This window comes from Monoraphidium neglectum, assembly GCF_000611645.1.
Source record: "Monoraphidium neglectum strain SAG 48.87 unplaced genomic scaffold scaffold00315, whole genome shotgun sequence".
In the NCBI taxonomy this organism is placed as follows: Eukaryota; Viridiplantae; Chlorophyta; class Chlorophyceae; order Sphaeropleales; family Selenastraceae; genus Monoraphidium; species Monoraphidium neglectum.
The window spans coordinates 10,152-31,363 of NW_014013313.1; the positions used below are offsets into that span (position 1 = coordinate 10,152).

General features: G+C 65.0%; 6 protein-coding genes across 6 annotated transcripts in view; 3 read left to right on the forward strand and 3 right to left on the reverse strand.

Annotated features, from left to right (window-relative positions):
• The window catches only part of MNEG_2702 (hypothetical protein), a gene marked incomplete at both ends in the record, with an annotated part of 8,133 nt that extends 3,555 nt beyond the window's left edge, over window positions 1–4,578 (reverse strand). Inside the window, 8 exons of the mRNA XM_014048818.1 lie at window positions 262–471; window positions 721–783; window positions 999–1,103; window positions 1,305–1,492; window positions 1,737–1,840; window positions 2,963–3,512; window positions 3,702–3,783; window positions 4,081–4,578. Of these exons, the coding sequence (XP_013904272.1) occupies window positions 262–471; window positions 721–783; window positions 999–1,103; window positions 1,305–1,492; window positions 1,737–1,840; window positions 2,963–3,512; window positions 3,702–3,783; window positions 4,081–4,578 (1,800 nt within the window). The remainder of the gene's footprint in view (window positions 1–261; window positions 472–720; window positions 784–998; window positions 1,104–1,304; window positions 1,493–1,736; window positions 1,841–2,962; window positions 3,513–3,701; window positions 3,784–4,080) is intronic.
• A 1,937-nt stretch (window positions 4,579–6,515) lies between these two features.
• MNEG_2703 (hypothetical protein) lies at window positions 6,516–9,628 on the forward strand (the record flags this gene model as incomplete). Its single annotated transcript, XM_014048819.1, has 8 exons — window positions 6,516–6,525; window positions 6,721–6,814; window positions 7,005–7,147; window positions 7,415–7,520; window positions 7,657–7,927; window positions 8,123–8,210; window positions 8,361–8,846; window positions 9,399–9,628. The coding sequence occupies 8 exons, from the start codon at window positions 6,516–6,518 to the stop codon at window positions 9,626–9,628; spliced, it is 1,428 nt and encodes a 475-aa protein (XP_013904273.1).
• Window positions 9,629–10,184: 556 nt separating this feature from the next.
• Window positions 10,185–12,531, reverse strand: MNEG_2704 (hypothetical protein; the record flags this gene model as incomplete). Its single annotated transcript, XM_014048820.1, has 3 exons — window positions 10,185–10,232; window positions 10,438–10,550; window positions 11,808–12,531. 3 exons carry the CDS (start codon window positions 12,529–12,531, stop codon window positions 10,185–10,187), a joined length of 885 nt encoding a protein of 294 aa, XP_013904274.1.
• Window positions 12,532–15,796: 3,265 nt separating this feature from the next.
• On the forward strand, window positions 15,797–16,321 carry MNEG_2705 (hypothetical protein; the record flags this gene model as incomplete). The annotated part of the gene is made up of 1 exon (XM_014048821.1): window positions 15,797–16,321. The coding sequence occupies one exon, from the start codon at window positions 15,797–15,799 to the stop codon at window positions 16,319–16,321; it is 525 nt and encodes a 174-aa protein (XP_013904275.1).
• A 488-nt stretch (window positions 16,322–16,809) lies between these two features.
• Window positions 16,810–20,377, forward strand: MNEG_2706 (methylmalonate-semialdehyde dehydrogenase; the record flags this gene model as incomplete). Its single annotated transcript, XM_014048822.1, has 13 exons — window positions 16,810–16,923; window positions 17,007–17,081; window positions 17,272–17,433; window positions 17,548–17,626; window positions 17,818–17,921; window positions 18,073–18,236; window positions 18,386–18,533; window positions 18,749–18,937; window positions 19,122–19,209; window positions 19,374–19,534; window positions 19,732–19,839; window positions 19,976–20,063; window positions 20,244–20,377. The coding sequence occupies 13 exons, from the start codon at window positions 16,810–16,812 to the stop codon at window positions 20,375–20,377; spliced, it is 1,614 nt and encodes a 537-aa protein (XP_013904276.1).
• Window positions 20,378–20,657: 280 nt separating this feature from the next.
• Window positions 20,658–21,203, reverse strand: MNEG_2707 (hypothetical protein; the record flags this gene model as incomplete). The annotated part of the gene is made up of 1 exon (XM_014048823.1): window positions 20,658–21,203. A coding segment is annotated over one exon (546 nt), but the record flags the coding sequence as incomplete, so codon positions are not given.
• Between the last annotated feature and the right edge of the window lie 9 nt (window positions 21,204–21,212).

Consider the following 21,212-nt stretch of genomic DNA (forward strand, 5'->3'; position numbering starts at 1 on the left):
GAGCGACTGCATCGCCTGCATTAGCATAGGGTGCAAGCGATGAGGGCGTGAAGGCTGCTGCAAGGCCCGAGCACGGCGGGCCGGCATGTGCCCAGCCCCTCCGTCCCAGGGTCGTCCTGGGCCGTGCAGCACGGCCCCGGCGCGCCCCATGCCAGCCAGACCTGGGAACACCCCCCTTCTCTCCTCCGCCGTCTGTCCCATATCCTTCACACACACACTGACTCACACACACACACACACACACACACACGCGCCCCCCACCTCGGGGGCGTCTGGTCCCTCTATGATGCGGTACACGAGGGAGCACCGCGGCCACCCCGTGGCATAGAACAGCGTGAAGGCGCAGGGCGGCGCCACGAACAGGCGGTTGATGTGGCGCGTGCGGCCCAGGACGTCGGCGGGCCCTGTCTCTCCATTGGGGTCGAGCTTGTACTGGTCCCGGTAGTGCAGCACATAGGAGTACTCCCCAGGCTGTTGGGGGGGGGGGAGAAAGGTGTGGGGAGGTTGTGTAGTTGGTGTCAGTTGGCGGGGTGCGGGTGCAAGTCAAGGGAGGCGAGCAGAGGGAAGGGAAGCCAGGGAGTCCCATGGAAGGGGAGCGAATACACACGCTGCAGCGTTTGGCCCGCACACAGCGTTTGGCCTGCACACAGCGTTTGGCCCGCACGCTGCAGCTGACTGCAGGATCGTTAATCCCCTCTTGCTGCGGTGACCCCGCCTCACCGGCAGGGCCATAGGGCACTCCCACTGCTGCGTGCGCTCATTCCACAGCATGCGCTGCGCGTCCTGCGGGCAGCAAAAAGGCGCGCGAGGCGCTGCGCTTTCAGAACACCGGCCATAGCTTCAACAGCAGGACACAAGCACAGACTTGTAAACGCAAGGTGCAAGCATGTTGGAGGGCACCCAAAGCCGGCTTCTTCACATCCTGATCGCCCCACTCCAAACAGTCGGCCCCCATCATGGCGTTGATCTTCCACCCCCGCGAGCCCCCCCCCCCTCACCGTCCAGTCTGACCAGTCGCCCATGACCAGCACCTCCATGTCGCGCCGCCCCTTGAACGCGATGACACCCGTGCCAGTGAACAGCCGCTTGTTATTGGTGGCGCCCTGAAACACACAGTCGGACCACCATCAGGGTTGGCTGTGAGTGTGAGGTTGCTGGAAAGGCCGCCGCAGGACACACAGCACAATCAACCACCCGGGGGCGCCAACAACCCTGCAAGGACCTCCCTGCCGGGCCTCCCGCCCGGGGCTCCTTCCATCGGCCTCCACCCGCCTGGGCCCCCCTCCCATCCTGATCGCACCCACCGCCTGGTCACGGGCCACGGGGTCTGCAGGGGCCGGCCTCCATTTGCCGTCCACGATGAACTTGTAGTCGTGCACGCCCCGCGGCACCAGCAGCGTGCGCACCGCGTCGCCCCGCGCGGACAGCACCTGCTGGCCGTCCGCTGCCACAGGCATCAGGCTGGTCTGGGAGGCCCAGCTGTCCCAGCTGCCTGGGGGGCCGCGGAGTGGCGCAATGAACAGGCGGGTGCATGCCCTGACACTGCCGCAAAGAGCGAACGGGTGGGTCGCAGCAGGTGGCACCTGGCAGCACTTTTTGCGCTGTCGCGTCAGAGGGCTGGTTCCCATGAACCCCAGTCATGCCCCGTTCATGGATGGCATGGGATCGCATTCACTACGGCGAAGCTGGGACCCTCGCATGCGCGTCGTCGGTGCGTGCGAAGCGGGCGCACGTACCCGAGACGCGCACGTCCTCGCCACCCAGCTGCACAGGCCATCTGAAGGTTGCGTAAACCACCTCCTCAGGATCAGGAAAGCGGTCAAACGCCGGATTGCGGGAGCTGCACAGCCGTGGTCGGGTGGGGAGGGGGGAATGGGGCAATCGTGTTACCTGCGCTCCCGCGCTGGCTGCCCGCTGCGCCACTGGCCCCGCATAATCCAAGAGCTTGCAGTGTTAGCATTCCTGGTGTGCCTGGCCCGCAGTCCAGTAACCCCATGCAAAAAGCGCAACACAGTGGCGCGTCAAATCGGATATCCGAACTGACGGCCGGCTGCGGCGCCATGGCATTAGCGCTTGTCCATGCACCCTCGGCCACCCTCACAGCGCTCATAAATGCTGTGTGAACGCACGTCTGAAGGACGGTCGGCCTCGCTTCTGCAGCTTCGGCAGACGCGGGCACAGCCCTCGATCTGGGAGCACATACACGTGCTGGCGGTGCATGTGCATGTTGACGCAGCAGGCCCGCCTGCCAGCGCATGTGGAGCTGCATCTGCCAGACGCGATCGGAGCCCTGACTCCTGGAACTATGATATCGTCTGTAGGATCTATAACGCGCGGTGCGCTATGATATGATGATATACGTTTATAGATTGTACCAACAACCGTTTGAAAGAAGGCAACAAGGAATGCCCGGTGCTTCTGAAGTGGCGCCTGCTGCCGCCGCGTTGCACCAACCAGGCACCAACGTGTCGGCGGGAATTTGGATTACAGTAGAACCAACATCACATCGTGTAAGAGTACAGTACCTAATCATATACCTAAGACCATGCATGAAATTCTGTACACAAGCTAGATGCGTGCTAGCCACACTGTGTAGATGTGTGCTGCATGCATAAATTGCCAACAGAATGAACCTCAACCTAGCCGCTGTCGACTGGTAGACAGCGGCGCGATACCCGTGAATGACAGCGGCGGCGCGGCAGCACTGCGGCGCGAGGGCTGCTGCTGATCATCCTCAATTGGGCTGTCTGCTGGGACTGACAGCAGCTGCTGTTGGGCGCATGGCTGTTTCGCCAAGTAGTCCTCGGCATCCTGGACCTGCAACAGCCCGCCGCGGCCAGTCTGCTCCGTCAGCCGCCCATTCACCAGCTGTCGCGCCGTGCTGATCAGCGCTTTTGTGACGCTGCTGGCATTGCACATGACAAATCTTGTCATTAGTCGAGCAGCTGCACCCGCCACCCACGCGGCCGCCTGCGGCGTGCCACTGCGTGTCCTGTGCAGCGCGGGGCTGACAGCGAGGCTGCCGCGCGCACTGCCGACGGCTGCTGCAGCCGCTTTGAGGTTTGCGCCCTGAGCAGCTGTGGCCATGAGCACAGGGGTCTTGACGCCAGCGGAGCTGCTGCCGTACGAGGACCAGCACCCGTCAACGTTCTGCGCCACCTCGGCTTGCCACCCATTGAAGTCCCGCTCGCCCTCCAGTGCAGCCACCACCAGCCCCGCCCGGCAGCCGGTGTTCTCACCCAGAGCAGTGCACATGGACGAGCGGATGTCGCCGTAAGCCAGTTGCAGCACGCACAGCTGCCGCACGCTGCCCGCAGGTTTTGGACAGGTGCCATTCCTGGCGCAGGTTGCCAGTGTCACCGGAAACGCGTTTTTGCCCGCCGCACTGCCGGGTGACGCAACGAGCAGCTGCAAACTGCCACGGCCCGCAAGGGATAGTGTTGCCACTTGTGCGGGAGCTGGCGAGGCGCCCGTGATGTTGATGCCGGGCGCCAGCAGGTCGGGGGCGCGGCCTGGGCGCGTATGCGTGCCACACAGGCGCTTCCCCTCGCAGCCGACGGCGTCGACTGACAGCAGGCGGTCATCTTTGGCTGTTATCTGCGCGGGATATGTCGGCCCGCGCTTGCAAGCATCCCCTGCCGGTGCAACTATAATGATGTCATCGGCGAAGTCGGCTGCGCTCCTGATCCACTCTGAATCACTGGGGTACAGCTCCCGGCGTGGTGCTCCGTCCTCCAGCTGGCTGGGACCCTCAGTGGACGCCTGCATGTCCATGAGCATCACCTGGGGGTTGGAGTGACATGTGCATACGCATGGTTGCGTGCGCGCGTGCGGGCATGTATGCGTGTGGCCATGTGTGCTCTATGGGAGGGTGCGAGGCGCTGGCGGGGCCCCCGATTGGGCTCGAAACCGATTGGCATACTCTCCATGTGCTGGGCGGGACCCCCCTGCATCGCTGCACAGGGCGCTTTGATAGCGGCACGGTTGCAAGCGGTGTCAGCGCTGCAATGCAGCTGTTCGCCCCTGCTCCACAAACTGCTTGTGCTGTGCAATCCTCTTCCCCAGCCCTCTCCCGCGCACCATGCGGTAATTTGAGCGGCCATAGTTGCTGGCCTGCAGGCCGCGCAGACGCCCCTCGCATGCTGTGTAGGCCAGCAGCCGGCTCGTGGCAAAGGCGCCATCACCCGGCGCATTGGATGAAGACTTGCTACTGTTCCACACACGCACGCTGTAGATCTCTGCGCCCGGGATAACGCCCACTGCTTGGCGCTCGTCGCCGCCTCCGTCGCTGGGCGCCGATCCCGCAACGATGGAGGCTAGGTGGGTGCCCTGGCCGGTGGCGTCTTTGTCCCAGGCAAAGGGGCAGCCGCCTGGATCGAGGGGGTGTTCGTCCACGCAGCCGGATATACCAGCGCTGCTGCTGGACAGCGCCGCTGCTGTGCGGTCCACGCCACTCGACACGATGCACACCAGCACACCGATGCGCGGGTAGTCGTTGCCCGGCGTGTCCGACGTTGCATCGTCGCTTGACGGCGTCTTGGGCGGCGCGATGGGCGCCAGCTTATCAGCCCGAATCATGGCAAGTCCGTACGACCTGGGCATAGACGTACCCGGCAGCTTGATGTCTTGGTCGGCGCAAACGCCCAGCGACCCTGAATTTTGAGGTGCCTTCTTAGCCACCGGCACTGATGGCGAAGACTTTGGCAATGGCTTTGGGGCGAGCGGCAACACGGGCGTGGTGGCTCGGGGTGACGGCGAGAGCTTTGGGGACTGCTTCGGCGAAAGAGAAGGCACAGGTTTGCCCAAAGGCCGCGAGGTCGCCGGCTGCAGCGGCAAAGGCCCCAAAGACTCGTTGTTGCGCGGTTTGGGCTGCGCCTGAAGTTGCGTCACGTTGGACGGTGACCGCCACGTGGTATTTCGAGCAGGGCTGGGCGCGGGGAGTCCGTCGGATGCGCTGGCCGCCGGTTCTTCCGTTGGCGCGGCCCTGCTCTGCCCTGCCGCAATGTTGGCAACGCCCTCCTGCGGCCCCTGAAGGGCTCTCCGCAGATCTATGGATGGCGCCGGCTGCTGCGCCTGCCACTGCATCGGCTGCTGCGGGAACAGCTGCTGCGATGGCAAGAAAACGGGCCGCTGCGGCGGCTGATAGGACTGCTGCGAATAAGGCACCTGCTGTGGGTATGCCGGCGCTTGCTGCACATACTGCAAAGGTTGCCCATATGGCAATGCTGCCTGCTGCTGCTGCCAGGGTGCGTACTGCGCTGGCGAGAACGTTGTAATCTGCTGCTGCGGCAGCAGCATGCGCTGCGAGAACAGCCGCTGCCTTGCGGCCTGCTGCCGCTGGAATTGCTCAACCAGCGCCTGTTGCTGCGCTAGGCCCAGGACTGCAATCTGCCTCAGACGGCGTGCGCTGCCACCAAACAGCCTGTTGGTATCTTTCAAGGCGTCATCAGGCCGTGCGGTGGCGCCGCGGCCCAAAGGCTGTCGTGCTTGTGTGGAACCTGCAGCTGCGGGTGCGGCGCAGACGATGGCACGGGTAGTAGGGGTACATGGGCTGTCTGAGGCAGATATGTGGCCTCATCAACACACCAATGCAACCTCTCATGCGAAGATGGCGGCAGTGTATTTGGCCAGAGTGTGGGTTGTCGCGAGCGGCACTCGAGAGGCGCCCGCCGCGTGGGACCCGCGCCGCAGGCCTATCTCCTCGGTTAAAGCGCCCACCTAAGTTGCAACATGCCAGCAGTAGGATACCGCAAAAGCACCCTCCAGCGCGCATCCTAGCGCGCTGGGCCGGACTGTGCCGAACGGTGCCCAGACTTTGGCGGTGAGCCTCGGGTGAACAAGTGCCTGCCGAGTTTTTTGTTATTGAACAGAAGGGAGATGACTTCAGAGGACGTGAAGCTCGGATTTTAATTGATTGATAGCCCTCTGCCGGAGAAGCCACCGCACATACCGTACACAAGTGTGATTTGACGGCACGTCGTAGGGGCAGACGCGTTTCTCTCTGTGAACATTCTGGAACGCTTTTGTAAAAGCTATCAGAGTCATCAGATCGCTCGTTCGAGCGTCGCTGGGTGTCACCCACTTGTGCCGTGGCCCAAATCGTAGCCAGCCAGCCGCTCAGTACATACATCTGCCTTGCAAAACCTGAAGCTCGGGGGTAAAGCCCAGAAGCCCGCCGCAGCGCGTGGCGCAGTGTTGCAGCATCCACACAAGCAGCGCGGCGCAACGTGGCAACGAGCAGCGTGGTAACCAAAAGCTGTGGTACCAGCATGGCCAGCGCAGGGGCCGGCGCCGGCTATAAAGGGTGGTGGAACTCCCAACAGCAACGCGAGGCGGCGTCACCAGGGGCATTGGCGAAGCTCTTCAGTGCTCGCTTCCCCAGCCTTGGCCGCGCAAGAGCGGGGGTCGCGCCAGCGCGGCGCTCGCTGAGTGCTGCTGCGGCGGAGCCCGGCGTCATCCCCGCAGCAGACGTGGAGGATGCCACGAGGCGGCTGAGGCCAACCCACCTGGTGGTCATGGTCAACGGTGAGGAGGGCCTTTGCAGGCGGCAGGCAAGAGCAGGCTGAAGGGAACGGCGGGGGTCAATGAAGTGGACAAGGCGCACATGCTGCACGAGCACTGCGAAATCAGTTTTTTGTGTCGGCAACTGACCCGCGCGCACCAGCGCACCAGGGCAGACCTCCACGCCATGCTCCCCCCTCCGCCCGCCCGTGTTGTCAGGTCTGTCAGGCGCGCCGTCAAACTGGGACGTGCTGTGTGAGCAGCTGCGGAAGCGCCTGCCCCCGCAGGTTTCAGCGGACATGCTGCTGCACAGGTTTGTTAGGGTGGGAAGGGTGGGTGCTGTGGACGAGCATCAGGGAGTTGGCAAAGGGCCAACATGCAGACCACCGCATGGTGTGGGGGTGCAGATGCAACATGCAGGTAAGCAATTTGGCCTACGAATGAGGTGCTCAGCGTTGTGGCTCCAGTGCCGCTGCCACCTTGGCCCGTTTCTGACGCCCCAGGAGCCAGGCCAACGTGCGATTTGCGACGTGGGACGGCATCGACCGCTGCGGCCAGCGGCTGGCGGACGAGGTGCGCGCTGTGGCGGCTGCGCCGGAGAACGCTTCCCTGACCCGTATCAGCTTCATTGGCCACAGCATGGGAGGTGGGCGCGGGGCGGCTTGGCCGCTGAAGGGAACGGGAGACAGGGGGCTGGGGCTGCTGCCGTATCGGCTGGATGGGCTTGTGTGACGCCGTGCAATTAGGCCGCGGCCTGCCGGGGGGGGGGGGGGGCGGGCTGCAAGGCACACCCGGCAGCCACCTCACTGTTCTGCCATCAGAGTCACACGTCGACTTTACTCCTAAATGCCTGAGGCGAGGCGCCACAGTGGACTGCTCACCCCCCTCGCTCCCCCATCCCCTGACCCGCAAGGCCTCATGGCGCGCTACGCGCTCGGGGTGCTGTTCAACCCTTCGGCTGGCACCATCGCTGGCTTACAGCCAACCCACTTCATAACGCTTGCTACACCGCACTTTGGGTGAGTCCCGGTGCGCCAGTGCTATGTGCTGCTATCCCAGCTGCCATGAAAGCATAAAGCATAGCCGCACAAATCCTGACATGACAAGCTCAACCAAACGGTCCTCCGTGCCCCGCCGTCCACCCTGCTGCGCCAGGTGTGACACCGACGGCGTGTCAGCGGTGCCCTTCATCACCTGGAGCGGGGGCCTGCCGCTGCTGGGCGACCAGATACGAGGCCTCCTGCAGGGTATCGCACACGCCACGGGGGCTGCGCTGCTGCGGCGCACAGGAGAGCACTTTTTCCTGCTGGATGGCGGCGGCGCCGCGGACTCAGCTGCGCCTGTGCCTGAAGCTGCCCCTGAGAAGGGAAGGCAGCGCCAGACGGCGTTTGGCACGGCAGACGCAGACCAGCCGCTGTTATACCAGGTGGGCAAACAGGCGGGGTTATGCGGGACTCATGACCATGACCTTGTGCCTCCAGTCATTGTTTGACTGCAGGTTTGACTGGAGCCAGCCGGTCCGTTCCCTCATCCCTTTGGTCGCCTCTCCAAACTCGAGACCCGGCTCGTCATCGACGGCCATTGTCTGCGCGGCTCGCCTCTTACCCTGCTTCTGCCTCAGATGACTGAGGACGTTCCTTCCAAGGGGCTCTACTTCTACTCTGCTCTGAAGGCGTTCAAGACACGCACAGCCTATGCCAACACCGACGGTGTGTTGCCACAGCCTAGTTGGTCCTGCCTGTCAGGACAACTTGACTATTGACACTCTTGGAGGATGGAGCGGCAGCATGCATGCTGTTCAACATACCGGCGCGTTTCTGCACCATCTGCCTGCAAACTCCGTGCCCCGACCCTCGCAGGCGACCACCTGGTGGGGTGGGCCAACAGCTCCCTGCGGCCCCTGGACCGCCTGCCCCCCCTGCCCCCGGAGGCCACCCGTGAGGCGCGGGGCGTCGTGCTGGAGGACCCCCTGCCGGCAGCCTGGGACCGCGACGAGTGGAGGAAGCTGCAGCGGCTGATGGCAAATGCACGCAGCAGCGGGAATGGCGAGCCTGCTGCTGCCGCCAAGCTGCAGGAGTACAGGGGCAGCCGGGCGTACGAAGGACCCACCTCCCATCCAGGGCAGCAGGTTGGTGGGGCTAACGGAAGCAGCAGCAGCAGCAGCGTGTGGCAAGCCCTCCGCAACGGCAGCAGCAGCAGCAGCAGCAGCGGGGGACCAAATGGCTCCTCGGGGCCGCAGGCAGCTTCTGGCAGCAGCGACGAAGATTGGGGCGCCTCTGCTGATGAGGACTGGGCCACAGCTGCAGAGGCCAACACGGCTCCCGAATGGGGGGCCGAGAGCTCTGGTGAGGCGCAAGGGCGGCAGGGCACCTTGACCGATGGCGCGACAGCATCTGCGGCTGGCCAAGTTGTGCGGGCCGTTCAACGCGGTTTCAGCAGCGCAGCAGCTGCGGCGGGCATATCTGTGCAGCAAGAGGCAGAGGAGGCGGCGGCGATGGGGGCCCGGGGCGCAGCTGAGGCGCAGTCGGCCGAGGCAGACCTCCAGGCCGGGCTGTCTGGCATTGCGGGGGGGCCCACCTCCCCTTCTGCTGGTGCCGGCAGGCAGCACGGCAGCCTGGATGGTGGGGCGCGGCAACCAGCCAGCCGTGCAGAGCGACTGTCAGTGATGCTGGAGCGGCTGACGACGCTGCCCTGGCGGCGGATAGACGTCTCGTTTGAGGGCGCCACATTTGGGCTTGGTAAGCTGCTTGGCAATCAAGTGCCTTGTTCGGATGCAGGGCAGCAGGCGTGATACGTTGACGCATGCTTGACCCGACCAAACATGGCTGCATTGATGTGCACGTACCTGTTGATCCCAGTGTGTCGACACCTGCGCCCCCAAAACCTCTTGCCCGCAGCGCACAACAACATCCAAGTGACGCGCAAGGTCCTGAACTGGCAGGGCAAGGCTGTGCCGCGCCACCTGGTGGAGCAGCTCTCAGCCATGGAGCGGCTCCTGCGGGATGCAGGGCATGCAGGTGCACACAGCAGCAAGCAGTCCAGCCCTGCCGGCAAGGCAGGCGGCGAGGGGCCCGATGGGGCTGGCATGGCTGGGCCGCAGCTGGCAACAAGCGTGGTGGGGCAGTGAAAGCACGGCTCATCAGGCTGGGGGTGGGGGCGGGGGGCGTAAGGACCGCTCTCTGTGTATTCCAGTTGCATGCACTCTGTTCCTGCAGCTTTTCGCTGTGATGGGTTGAGAATGACTCAAGGCGACCTGATTTGCAAAGTCGCATACCACTTTGCCTTGCTGGCAACTTTGTGAGCGTGTGTGCTGTGTTGTACTTGCCGTGTGCATTTGACCGCATTGCAGCATGTGCAGCTACATGAAAGGCCAAATGCACCCCAGCTCATCACCATTTTGGACCGATGCAGTCTCTTGCCTTGACAAACGAGAAATGCATGCGTGCACAAAGCGACTCCACTAAAGCCCCTGCATCAGAGCAGTAGAGCAGACTGCAGCCGCGCAAGAACCCCCCGGGCAGTGTCAATCCTGAGATGCAGTTGGTTGGGGTTGGATGCGCATCTGCGGGCAGCTTTGGTGGGTGTACCTTGGCTCTGGCCTGCTCACTCCATCAAGATGAGCATCGCCGCCCAGTTGCTGCACCTCAGTCAGGCTTGCAGGAGGGTGGGGCGACGTCGCCGAGCTAGTGTGAGGGCCCCTCCTCCAGGCCCGCATCCAGCATTGACAACAGCTGAGGGGGGGGGGGTAAGGGGAGAGGGTGGATAGAGAAAGGGAGCGGGGTTGGCATGACACATGAGCTATTGATCAGTGCCCACTCCCGGACAGATTGTCGCAAAAGAGGCATGCGATGACCTGACAGAGTGCACTGCAGCTGAGCTGGCCCTGGCGTGTTTGCCGTGGTCTGGTGTGCGTGCAGTGGGGATCCCCACCCGCACCTGCTCGCAGAAAATGGAGGACAGCGGCGCCTGCATGCGCTTGCGCCCGTCTGCCAGCGCAGCAGTGGCAGTCTCCAGGGCATCTGGGCCCCGCACCCGCCCAGTGCGGCTGCCTGAGGGGGCCCCAGCGGGCGGCTTCTTCACACCCGACCTCGCCGTCGCTGCTGCTGCAGCCGCTGTTGCAGCTGCCGCTGCCAGCGATGCCGATGGGGCAGGCTTGCTGGCTGCTGGCCCTTGCTTCTTGGGGGCTGCTGCATTGTGCTGCGACGCTGCCAGGGGCGGTGGGTTCGGCGGTGCAAGGGGCGGGGGCACGGGTCCCTTGACGCCTGGCACCATGATAGGCGCACGCTGCATGCCTGAGGCACCGAAACCTGCTGCGGCGCCAGCTACCAGGGGGCCGCGCACGGCTCCGAGGCCACCCACGCCCCGCAGCTGCGGCTGCAGCGGCCGACCCTGCAGCGGCTGGCCCTGCAGCGGCAGACCCTGCAGTGGCTGGCCATGCAGCCCTGGCACGACAGTGGCGCCCCGCCCTGCTGCTGCCGTGCCTGGCGCCTGCTGGCGCACTGCGTAATACCCGTAACCGCCACCTGGCATGGCGACCAGCTGCGCAAAGCCGCCCGCTGCTGCACCCCCGCCTGGTACGGCAGCAGTAGCGGCCCCACCAAACGACCACGCTCCAGGGCTGGTGGGGATAGCCGCAGCAGCTGCCTGCGGCGCAACGCTGGCCTGCACACCCACAACAGCTTGGGGCTGCTTTTTCATCTGCTGCTGACGCTTCTGTGGCTGCTTCTGCTGCTTGCTCCATGGAGGTGTGACAGGCCTGCTAGCGGTCTTGCTGCCACCGCCAACCCCACGGCCTCCAGTGCCTGCGCGGCTGTCTCGCCTAGAGAACAGGATGGGGCTGCCGCTGCGGCTGCGGCTGCGGCTGTGGGTCCGGCGACGCTGGCGGCGATGCCGACGGTGGCCATGGCTCCTGCTGCTGCTCCGGCTGCGGCTCCTGCTGCGGCTCCTGCTGCGACTGCGTCCCCTGCTTGTGCGCCGCCGTGAACCCAAAGCAGGCGACCTCCGACGCGGCGAGGGCCCCACACCCCGTCCTGCAAACCCTGTGGGCGCAGGAGCACGGCGCTCGCCTTCACTGTCGCTCGACACGTCACCCAGCCCGGCCACCTCCCCCTCCTCCTCATCGCCCGCCCTGCCCTCTGTGGTTGCTCCGCTGTCGCGGCTGTGGCTGCGCGACCGGCTGCGGCTCTCGCGCCACTTGCGCGGCCCTTCGCGCCGGCCAGGCTGCCGTCCTGCCCTGCCAGCTTGCGAGGACGTGCTGCTGCCGCCACCGCCACTGCTCGTGCTGCTGCTCCTGGTGCTGCGCCCACGCTTGAGGCGGCCGCGAGCGTCTGCTTCTGCGGCTGCAGGAGTGGCATCGTCTGCCTCAGGCGCCACCGATGCATTTGCGGTGGCGGCCCCGCCACCGGTCACCTGGCTGTCCCGCCCCGCCGCTTGCCGCTGCTGCCTGACCCTCTCCTCCTCATGAGCCTGCTCCTGCGCCTCCCAGTGCCGCACCGCCGCCTCGGCCGCAGCCGCCGCGAGCGCTGCCACGTCCACTCCCTGCAGCTCCGGGGCCGCTGGCGGCGGCGGCGCCTCACCACCGCCCGGCACCAGCAAACGCTCTGTGAACCACCAGGGGCCGACCTGCGCCCCTGAGGCAGCCGCGCGGCTGAACAGGAAGGCGTCCACGGCGTCCCAGCGGCTGGAGTCGGGTGGGGGACCCCACTCATTGTCACCCTCGTCCTCCCCGACGCCGCCCTCGGACGGCTGCTGCTGCTGCTGCTCCTCCTCGCCCGCAGCGGTGGGTGCGGCGATCGACGCGATCTGTCGCATGATGCCCAGCTGCTGCGCGGTCAGCGCAGGCGCCGTGCCCGCAGCCACCGCCGAGTCGACGGCATCCATCAGCGCCGCCAGCTGAGCCACGCTGGCGCCGGCGCCCGCCGCGCGCTGCGCCTCCACCAGCGCCCGCAGCGGCGCCATCAGCTCGGCAAGCTCCGCCTCGCGCGCCGCCCTGGCCGCCGCCGCCAGGCCCTGCAGCCGCGCCGCCACCATGTCCCCGGGCCCCTCCAGGTCGTCCGCCGCAACGTCCGCCTGGGCCCAAGCGTGCAGCCTCAGCGCGGCGCGCGTGGCGAGGCGGACGGCGAGGGGCCTTGCCTTGTCGACGCTCCACGCCGTGCGTGAACCTGTTGAACGGTGGTTGTTGCACGGCGAGGTGAGCGGGTGCCATGACACATGGCCACGAGGGGCTGCCCGGCATACCTGTCCATTCACACAGTCAGCATGCTGTGCAAAAATGCAGCAAATACAAAGGGCCGATAACAGCCTACAATCCAGGCAGTCCAGGCGCCAGACGGCGAAACACCCACAAACCCCCTGCGCACGTTCGTCGATGGCGTCCAGCAGCAGCAGGTGCCCCTGTTCCTGAGTGGTTGCGCCCGCCCCATGCCGCAGCAAACCACACCGCTCCAGAGCCCCGCCCACGGCTGCGCGCTCTGCCGCCGCTGGCGCCAGCGAGCGTGCCCAATAGGCGCCGCGGCAGCGCAGCAGCTCGCCGGCGGGTGTGGGGAGGTGCACGATGCCGTGCATGCGCAGCAACACCAGCGAGTGGGCTTCAAACACCGCTGCCAGCTGCGCGTCGTCAAAGGAGAGACCTGGCTTGTCTAAGGCAATGGCCAGCACATCCCAATGGCCGAGGGCGAGTGCGCCCAGTGCAGACAAGCTCCAAAGCAGCGACACCGCATCGGCAGCCGAGCACACAGCCGCGCCGCTGTTGCCTGGCGGCTGGCCCTGAGACTCGACCAGCGCCAAGCAAGTGCCCAGCAGCAACGCCGGCGGCAGGCCGTCCGCCTCGGCGGGGCTCGCACGGCTGCCGGCGCCTTTAGCCAGCTCGGTCTCGTCATGGCGGCCCGGTGGATTGCCCTGCTCCCGCCGCAGCTGCGCCTGGGCCGCCTTTGCACTGGCAGCGACAATGTTGACGACTGCCCTCAGCAGCCGCGTCAGCAGCCGCCACGACGCCTCAGTGAGCGGCGCCGGCTGCTGAGCCCCACCAGTGGCTGCAGCTTCGTCAGCCACGGGCAGCAAAGGGCAAAGCGCCGAGCTGACGACATGTGGCAGGTCCAGCCAGCCCAGCAGGGCGGAGCTGTGGTCTTGCACACTTGCCGGCTGCCGGGCCCATGCCTCGACCAGTGCGGCCAATGCAGCCAGGTCTGGCGCACACGCGGCAAACTCTGCACCTGCTGACCCTTGGCGCTCGCCAGCGTCCTCTGCGGCGCTGATCCTGCTCGCACGCCGGCTGGTGTCGCTGGCTGCTACTCCCAAGACGGAATCCCCAAGTCGTGGCGCCACCGCCGCCAGTAGCTGGGCACCCAAGGCCCCCTCGTCAAACGCGGCACCCCCTCCAGGCCCGCGCGCCAGGTCGACCGCGCAGCGCCACAGCACTGCGGATGGGGCGGACTCCAGTGCCTCCGCGAGGGCGCGCCGCGCATGGGCAGCGAGCTCCCGCGCGCCTGGCTGCGCCTCGCCTTGTTGCAGGGTGCTCAGCAGGTCTGGCAGTGCCATCAGTGCGCTGCCAAGCCGTGCGTCCCCAGGTGCAAGGCGCGCCCTGAGCTCCGCTGCGACCGCGTCTGCCGCCTGGGCCTTCCAGGGAGTGCTGGGGTTGAAGCAGCCCAGCCGCACGAGGAGGCCCGCCGCAGCGTAGAGGTCCTCTGCGGCCAGGCCCCCGAGCGCCGGCAGCAGGTCTTCCCACAAGACGCTCAGCAGCGCCGCCGACACGTGGCGCAGGGACCCGCCGCTGACGCCGCCGACGTCCCCCGGCCCCGCTGTCACTGCTGCCGCTGCGTCGAGGGCGTCCACCGCCCCCGCCAGGCCTTGCAGCACGGCCAGCACCAGGCGGGGGTCTGGCTTCACCGCGGGCCGCCTTGCGTACTCAGCAGACAGCCGCGACAGCAGCCGCGCCCCTGCCGCGCCCAGGCCTAACCGAGGGAACGCGGCCAGGGCCGCCGCCACCGTTGGCGGCGACAGCCGGCCAAGCGCGTCTAGCAATGCGCGGGACGCCCCATCTACCAGCTGTGCCGGGAGCACAGTGCTGTCGCTGCTGCCACCGCCGCTCCCGCTGCCCCCACCAGCTGCCGCGAGCCCAAGCAGCAGCTCCAGAAGGGCCGTCGCGCCCCCATCCGCGCTGTCGCCGCGCATCAGCGTCCTGAGCACCGTTTCCCCTAGCAGTGCTGGCGGCGGGTGAGCCAGCGCCGAGAAAGATGCAGCGGCGCGGGCAAAGCCGTCCTGGCCCAGGCGTGCCGCCCCGCGCGCCAGGGACTGTGCTAGTGCGTCGAGCAAAGCGGTTGCCGCTCGAGAACCTTGCAGTAGGGAGGAGCAGAGTAAGCAACGTTGCAAGAATGTGGCGCAAGTGCTGTGAGCAGCAACTCTGTCACGCAAGTGCTGCATGAATTGCGTAACTACCCAAAATGCACCCTTCCAAGCACGGGTCCCAAACCCACCCTTGAGGCCCAGCTTGGGAGCACACGCGTCCAGCCGTACCAACGCCTCCAGCACCTCAAATGCAGAGGGCGGTCCCCATCCGCCGCTCAGAGCCGCCAGCCGCGACAGCAGCGAAGACAACCCTGGGTGGCCAGCCAGCGAGCTCGCATCTGTGCTGCTGGGGCCTGCCGCGCCTGCGAGCGCCTCCACGAGTGCAGCCAGGGCGCCCCGCGCGTCCGCATCGGACAGCTCTGAGCGTCTCGCCACAGCCCCCAGCAGGGCCTGCGACAAGAGCAGGCAGGCGGGTCCATGCGTGCCGGGTCGACGTACGATACGAGATCAGCTCGTTCAAGCAGAGAGACGTGCTCCCTCCCAAAATCTCACGCATCCGCACACATCAGCCACGTCGTTACAATCGGTGCATTAGTATGAGGATGAGACGCCGCTCATGCAGCCCAGCCTGCCTCACCTGTGGGTCACCTCTCAAGGAGTCAATGGCCAGGGGTGGTGGCGGTGGCGGTGCAGCCGCAGGGGGCGGCGGAGGCGTTGACCCCGATGCAGGCCCTGGTGCGAGCACGGGAGTCACACCCAGCACTAGTTGCATGCCGGGCTGCTTGTGCCCCAGCAGTTGCGTTGGCAAGGCCTGAGGTAGTGCTTGGATTTGAACGACCTCAAGTGGCTGCTGGCTCGCCCCTGCAGCAACATGCGGGAGTGCTGCCGGCGCACCAGCTGGGCGCACTGCCCACGACGCAGCTGCAGGCTGGCCGACCTGCTGCACCCCGGCGGCAGCACCAGCCGCGCTGGGACCGGTGGGGGTGGGAGCAGGGCCCCACCTCTGTTGCCCATGCTGCTGCTGAGGTGCTTTGGGACCGGGCTGCTGCTGCTGCTGCTGCTGCTTCTGCTGCTGCTGCTGCTGCTGCTGCTGCTGCTGCTGCTGTCGCTGTTGGTAATCATGATTGTGATGATGACCATGATTCTGGATGGGCGGCACAGCAAGGCGATGCTGTGTATGCTGCTGCTGGTGCTGCTGCTGGTGCTGCTGGTGCTGCTGCTGCGGCTGCTGCTGCGGCGGCGGCCGGGGGTGCTGTGGTGGGGGCCGCAGCAGCTGCTGCTGCTGCTGCTGCTGCTGCTGCTGCTGCTGCTGTTGCTGCTGCGGGTGCTGCGATGGGGGACGCAGCTGCTGCTGCTGCTGCTGCTGCTGCTGCGGGTGCTGCGCTGGGGGCCGCACCTGCTGCTGCTGCTGCTGCTGCTGTTGTACCAGCCCCTGAAGCAGCGCTTGAAGCTGCTGTTCCAACTGAGCCGCACAGTTGTGCAGCAAGGCAAGCATTTGCTGCTGTTGCGGGCTGGGCGGCTGCTGCTGTGCTTGTAACAGCCGCTGATGCACCTGCATCTTTTGGTGCTGAAGCTGCGCAAGCACAGCGCTGGGATCGGGCACACCTGCCGGAGAATTCGGCGGCGGCGCCGCACGCTGCTGGTGCCAAAGTGGGTGCTGCGCAGAGGGCTGTGGCGCGCCTGGCCCTGCTAAGGCAGCATGAGGATCGCCAGGCGGTCCATCATCCCACTTCCCGGGCATGGGAGCAAGTCTAACGTTAACACCGACGGTGCGCTTCACGAGCTGGGTCCAACATCGTCACAATCATGCTCCTTGTGCTCTCCCTCGAGAAGATTTCAGTGTCAGTGTTTAAGAATACAACAGTAATATGATACGCAGAGAACCGAGCCGACTGCGAGTCACGAAATTGCAGCTGTCGCCAGGTTTCTCATACCTAGCCTTGACTTGAGTTATACGGTGTCAGGAAGAAAGTTGATAACTTAAATCTCAGCTGCAAGTGTAGCCGAGCTTGCTTGATCTCGAGCATGCTGCCAGTTCTGGCGAGGCACACCGCGCGCTCGCTATATGCGACGTCGCGGTGGGGATTGGCATCTCTATCAAGCGTGCCCGAGTCAGCCCACGCGCATGGGACCGCCCCGGTGAGTGGGCGCAGCGCTGGCCTGGCGCATCACTGCAAGGCTCGTTGCAGTTGTCGTCTCACCCCTCCCGCCAAACCTCACAGCCCACGACCAAGCTGCTGATCAACGGCGACTTTGTCGACTCTCAGACATCCCAATGGGTTGATGTCGTCTGCCCGGTGCGGGCTGCCGCGGTCGTCAGCGGTGACTCGTGTGTGTGGCGCACCACAGCTCAAGTGCTGCATTTCACTCAATGAGCGCAATGCAGTGGTGGCGAGCTGCCTGCCGTCTGTCACCTTGAGCTGTGGGTGCCCTTTTACCTGGGTCGCATCCCCTTTCCCCCCCTGCCCGCACGTTGTGTGCCCCCAGGCGACTCAGGATGTGGTGTCGAAACTGCCGCTGACGACTCCTGATGAATTCAACGCCGCCGTGGCAGCCGCCAAGGCCGCATTTCCGGGATGGCGCGACACCCCTGTGTCTACGCGTGCGCGTGTTATGCTCAAATTCCAGCACCTCATCCGCGAAAACTGGGTAAGGACCTGCCCAAACCGGTGTTGCGTGGGCAGGAGTGGCCAGCAAACCACCACACCCATCGCAACGCCTCGCAACATTTACCCCTTGCCCCGCGTCCCTTTTACCACCCAGGATGAACTGGCCAAGCTGGTCACCCAGGAGCAGGGGAAAACGTTCCTGGACGCACGGGGCGACGTGTTCAGAGGGCTGGGTGAGCTGTGGGACAGGGCGCAGGGTCACAGCAGGGAGCACAGGGCCTGGGAAGACGCTTGGCTGACGTTGTTCAACACATTCAGAAAGAAGGACCTGTAACGGAGCACCAGCGCATGTGCACGAGCTGTTCTTGTGTACGTGCGTGGATGTGTGTTTCCCCAACCGCCCCCTGCAACTGCCCTTTTACAGAGGTGGTCGAGGCGGCGGCTGGCATTGCACCGCTGATGATGGGCGAGACTGTGGAAAACGTGGCCTCCGGGATCGACTGCTACTCCTACAGACAGCCCCTCGGGGTGCGGCGGGCAGCTGCACGCAACGGCTTGCATGAGTGGGTTGCAGGGCAGCACCGATGATTGCGCAGGTGACAGGCTCGCCGCATTGACACTGCTGCTCACATTGAGGCTGCAGCAGCTTCTGAAAGCGCAGCGCTCACTCCCAACCCAGGTGTGCGCGGGTATCTGCCCCTTCAACTTCCCGGCCATGGTGCCATTGTGGCTTTTCCCCATGGCGGTCACGGCGGGCAACACGTTCGTGCTCAAGCCCAGCGAGAGGGACCCAGGGGCCTCCATGGCGCTGGCTGACCTGGCGCAGCAGGCCGGCCTGCCAAAGTGAGCGAGTTGGGGGTGAAGGGGTTATTTTCGTGTTGTGCAAGGGTTTTTTTGATGAAGCGGCGCATGTGGGCGAACAACCATGGCTTGTTCCCTCTGGCACTTCCAACCTGCAGGCATCACACCTAACATCCCCCCCCCCCGCCCAGGGGTGTGCTCAACGTGGTCCACGGCACCCACGACGTGGTCAACGCAATCCTTGACCACCCCGACATCAAGGCCGTGTCCTTCGTGGGGTCCGATGCGGCGGGACGACACGTCTACTCGCGCGCGGCAGCCAGCGGCAAGCGCGTGCAGGTGTGTGCATGGGGCTGTGGCTGGGTCGCCGAGCCAGGCAGGGTGCTGTGCATGAAAGCGTTACAGCCTTTGTGCAGCGCGAATCACGCAATTAGGGGGGAAATTAATCGTTGCACAACATCACAGCAGCATGTCCCCGAGCACATGGAACAAGAGCTTGGCCCCAGCATGCGTGCCCCTGCCTCTGCGCACCCCCCCCCCGATGCGCGCACCAGTCCAACATGGGGGCCAAGAACCACGCCGTGGTGCTGCCTGACGCGGACGTCGACGCCACCGTCAAGGCCATCGCCGGGGCTGCCTTTGGGGCCGCCGGGCAGCGCTGCATGGCCATCAGTGCTGTGGTGTTTGTCGGGGGCTTTGAGCGCTGGAAGGAGCCCCTGCTGGAGGCGGCAAGGTCGCTCAAGGTGACCTGCGGCAGACATGCCCCTTCTGGACCGGGCACAGGCATGGGCTGCCTGCCAGAATGTCTTGAGCTATGACATGCGAAACGTTGATCCTTGAAAGCCGCTTGTCAGCCTCGCAACAGTGTCTCTTGCGATGGCCCGCTCTCACACGACCACCACTACTGGCTCCGTGCAATACTGGCAGGTGGATGGCGGCATGGAGCCGGGCGCTGACGTTGGCCCCATGATTAGCAAGGAGGCCAAAGCGCGCGCCGAGAGCATCATCGGGAAGAGTGAGCCCTTCATACCGAGTGGACAAGATTTGATGATTGGTAGTTGCCAAGCTGGCCGCGCTGCTGAGTCGCATGTCTCACTACATTAGCTAAGATTTTCGACTGTTGTTCAGCGCTGTCATGCTGGCTCCACCTCCTACTCGCCTCACACTGCAACACTCCAGGCGTGGAGCAGGGCGCGCAGCTACTGCTGGATGGCCGGGGTGTCAAGGTGCCCAAGTACCCTCGTGGCAACTTTGTGGGCCCAACCCTGCTGGGTGGTGTGAGGCCGGGCATGGCCTGCTATGATGAGGAAATATTTGGACCCGTGCTGGTTTGCCTGGAGGTGGGCACGGGCCGCTGCAGGGGGGAGGGTCTTCCTCCGGCAATGGATTGGGGGTTGAATAGGGACCCGGGGCTGGACATAGCCTGCCTCTCAAGGCCCCTGGGAGCCCAGAATTGTCATCCTCGCCACAGCTGAATTAGGTCCTGCCTGCAGAAATTGCGGACTGGACCCAGCCTTTTCCTCCCGCTCCTCCCCAGGCCCCTGACCTGGATTCTGCTATTGCGCTGGTCAACTCCAACGAGCACGGCAACGGCACCGCCATCTTCACCCACTCGGGGGCCGCGGCCCGCAAGTTTCAGCACGAGGTGAGGGGCCCGGGGGGCACCACAGGTGAATGTCTCCAGCTTGTGCCGTTGACGTCATTTGTGTGCGGGCCTGCCCATCCAACCCCCTTCAATGCACAATTATTCCTGGCCTGTCCCCCCCATCGTCAATCTGCAGATTGGTGTCGGCATGGTGGGCATCAACGTGCCCATCCCCGTGCCACTGCCCTTCTTCAGCTTCACCGGCTGGAGGGGCAGCTTCGCAGGTGGCAGGGCATACCACAGGGGGGGGAGGGCAAGGGTGCCTGCATGTCCGTAGCTCCTGCAAGTTTTCTTGCGGGCTCCATTTTGTGCATGCCAAAACGGTGATGGCCATCCATGCTTGAGTTCCTCAGGGCAGGCCGTGTGTACTAATCCACTCCCATGTCACCCGTATTTGGCCGCAGGCGACCTGCACATGTACGGCCGTGCGGGCGTGCAATTCTACACCCAGCCCAAGACCGTGACGGCCAAGTGGTCCATGCCCGCCAAGGCGCCACGGGGTGGCCGCATCCCAGGGCTTGACCAGGTCGGGGCATGACGGGGCAACACACACTACTGCCGCGACATAGTGGGGCACTTTTGTGTGTTTTGCACAGCCAGCTTTTGGCCTCAGCTTGACATGTTTCAGGACTGCCAGGCATGCCTCTGCACATGTAGGTTTTTGGGTACACCGTCCAGACCCAATCATGGTCCCTTGTAAGAACTGCATCAGTGTCACTTTATACACTACTTTTTTGATTACACACACAACGAACACACATGGTCTTGCAACAGCATCATGTCGGTGAGTCGCCACAGCACATCAAGCGTGCGCTGCGTCATTCACCTCCGCTAGGGCCGCCTGTACCACTTTCATCGCTACTGCCGCCACTGCTACCGCTGCTCCATTCGGGCTCAGGCTCTATGCATGCCTCGCTTGTCCCAGCGGGCCCGCTGCCGCTGCCAGTGACGTCTCCACTGCCCGCGGACCCTGGAGCAGGCGGCTGCCCGGCGTTCCCACCGCTAACCCGCTCCACCCTGGGCAGCTGGTGATTTGCTGGGTTTGAAGCCGCCACAAGGACCTCGGTACTGGCAGGGCCCACAAGGAACTCTGCATCAACGCCGCCGCATGCATCAGCCTGGGCTTTGTCCTGTGCCTCGGCCCAACCTGGCACAGCAGTTGCCTCCGCCAGTAGTGAGGACCCCGCTGCGCCAAAAGCCGTAAACAGGTCGGGTGGATCGACCAGCTCGTGGTGGTGCTCCTCACTTAAGGCAGGCTGCACCTCTCTTTCCGCATGCTGTTGTTGCTCCTCTTGCTCGGCCTTCTCCGCGTTCTCTTGCTCCAGATACCGCGACAGCTGCTGCTGCTGCTGCTGCTGCTGCTGCTGCTGCTG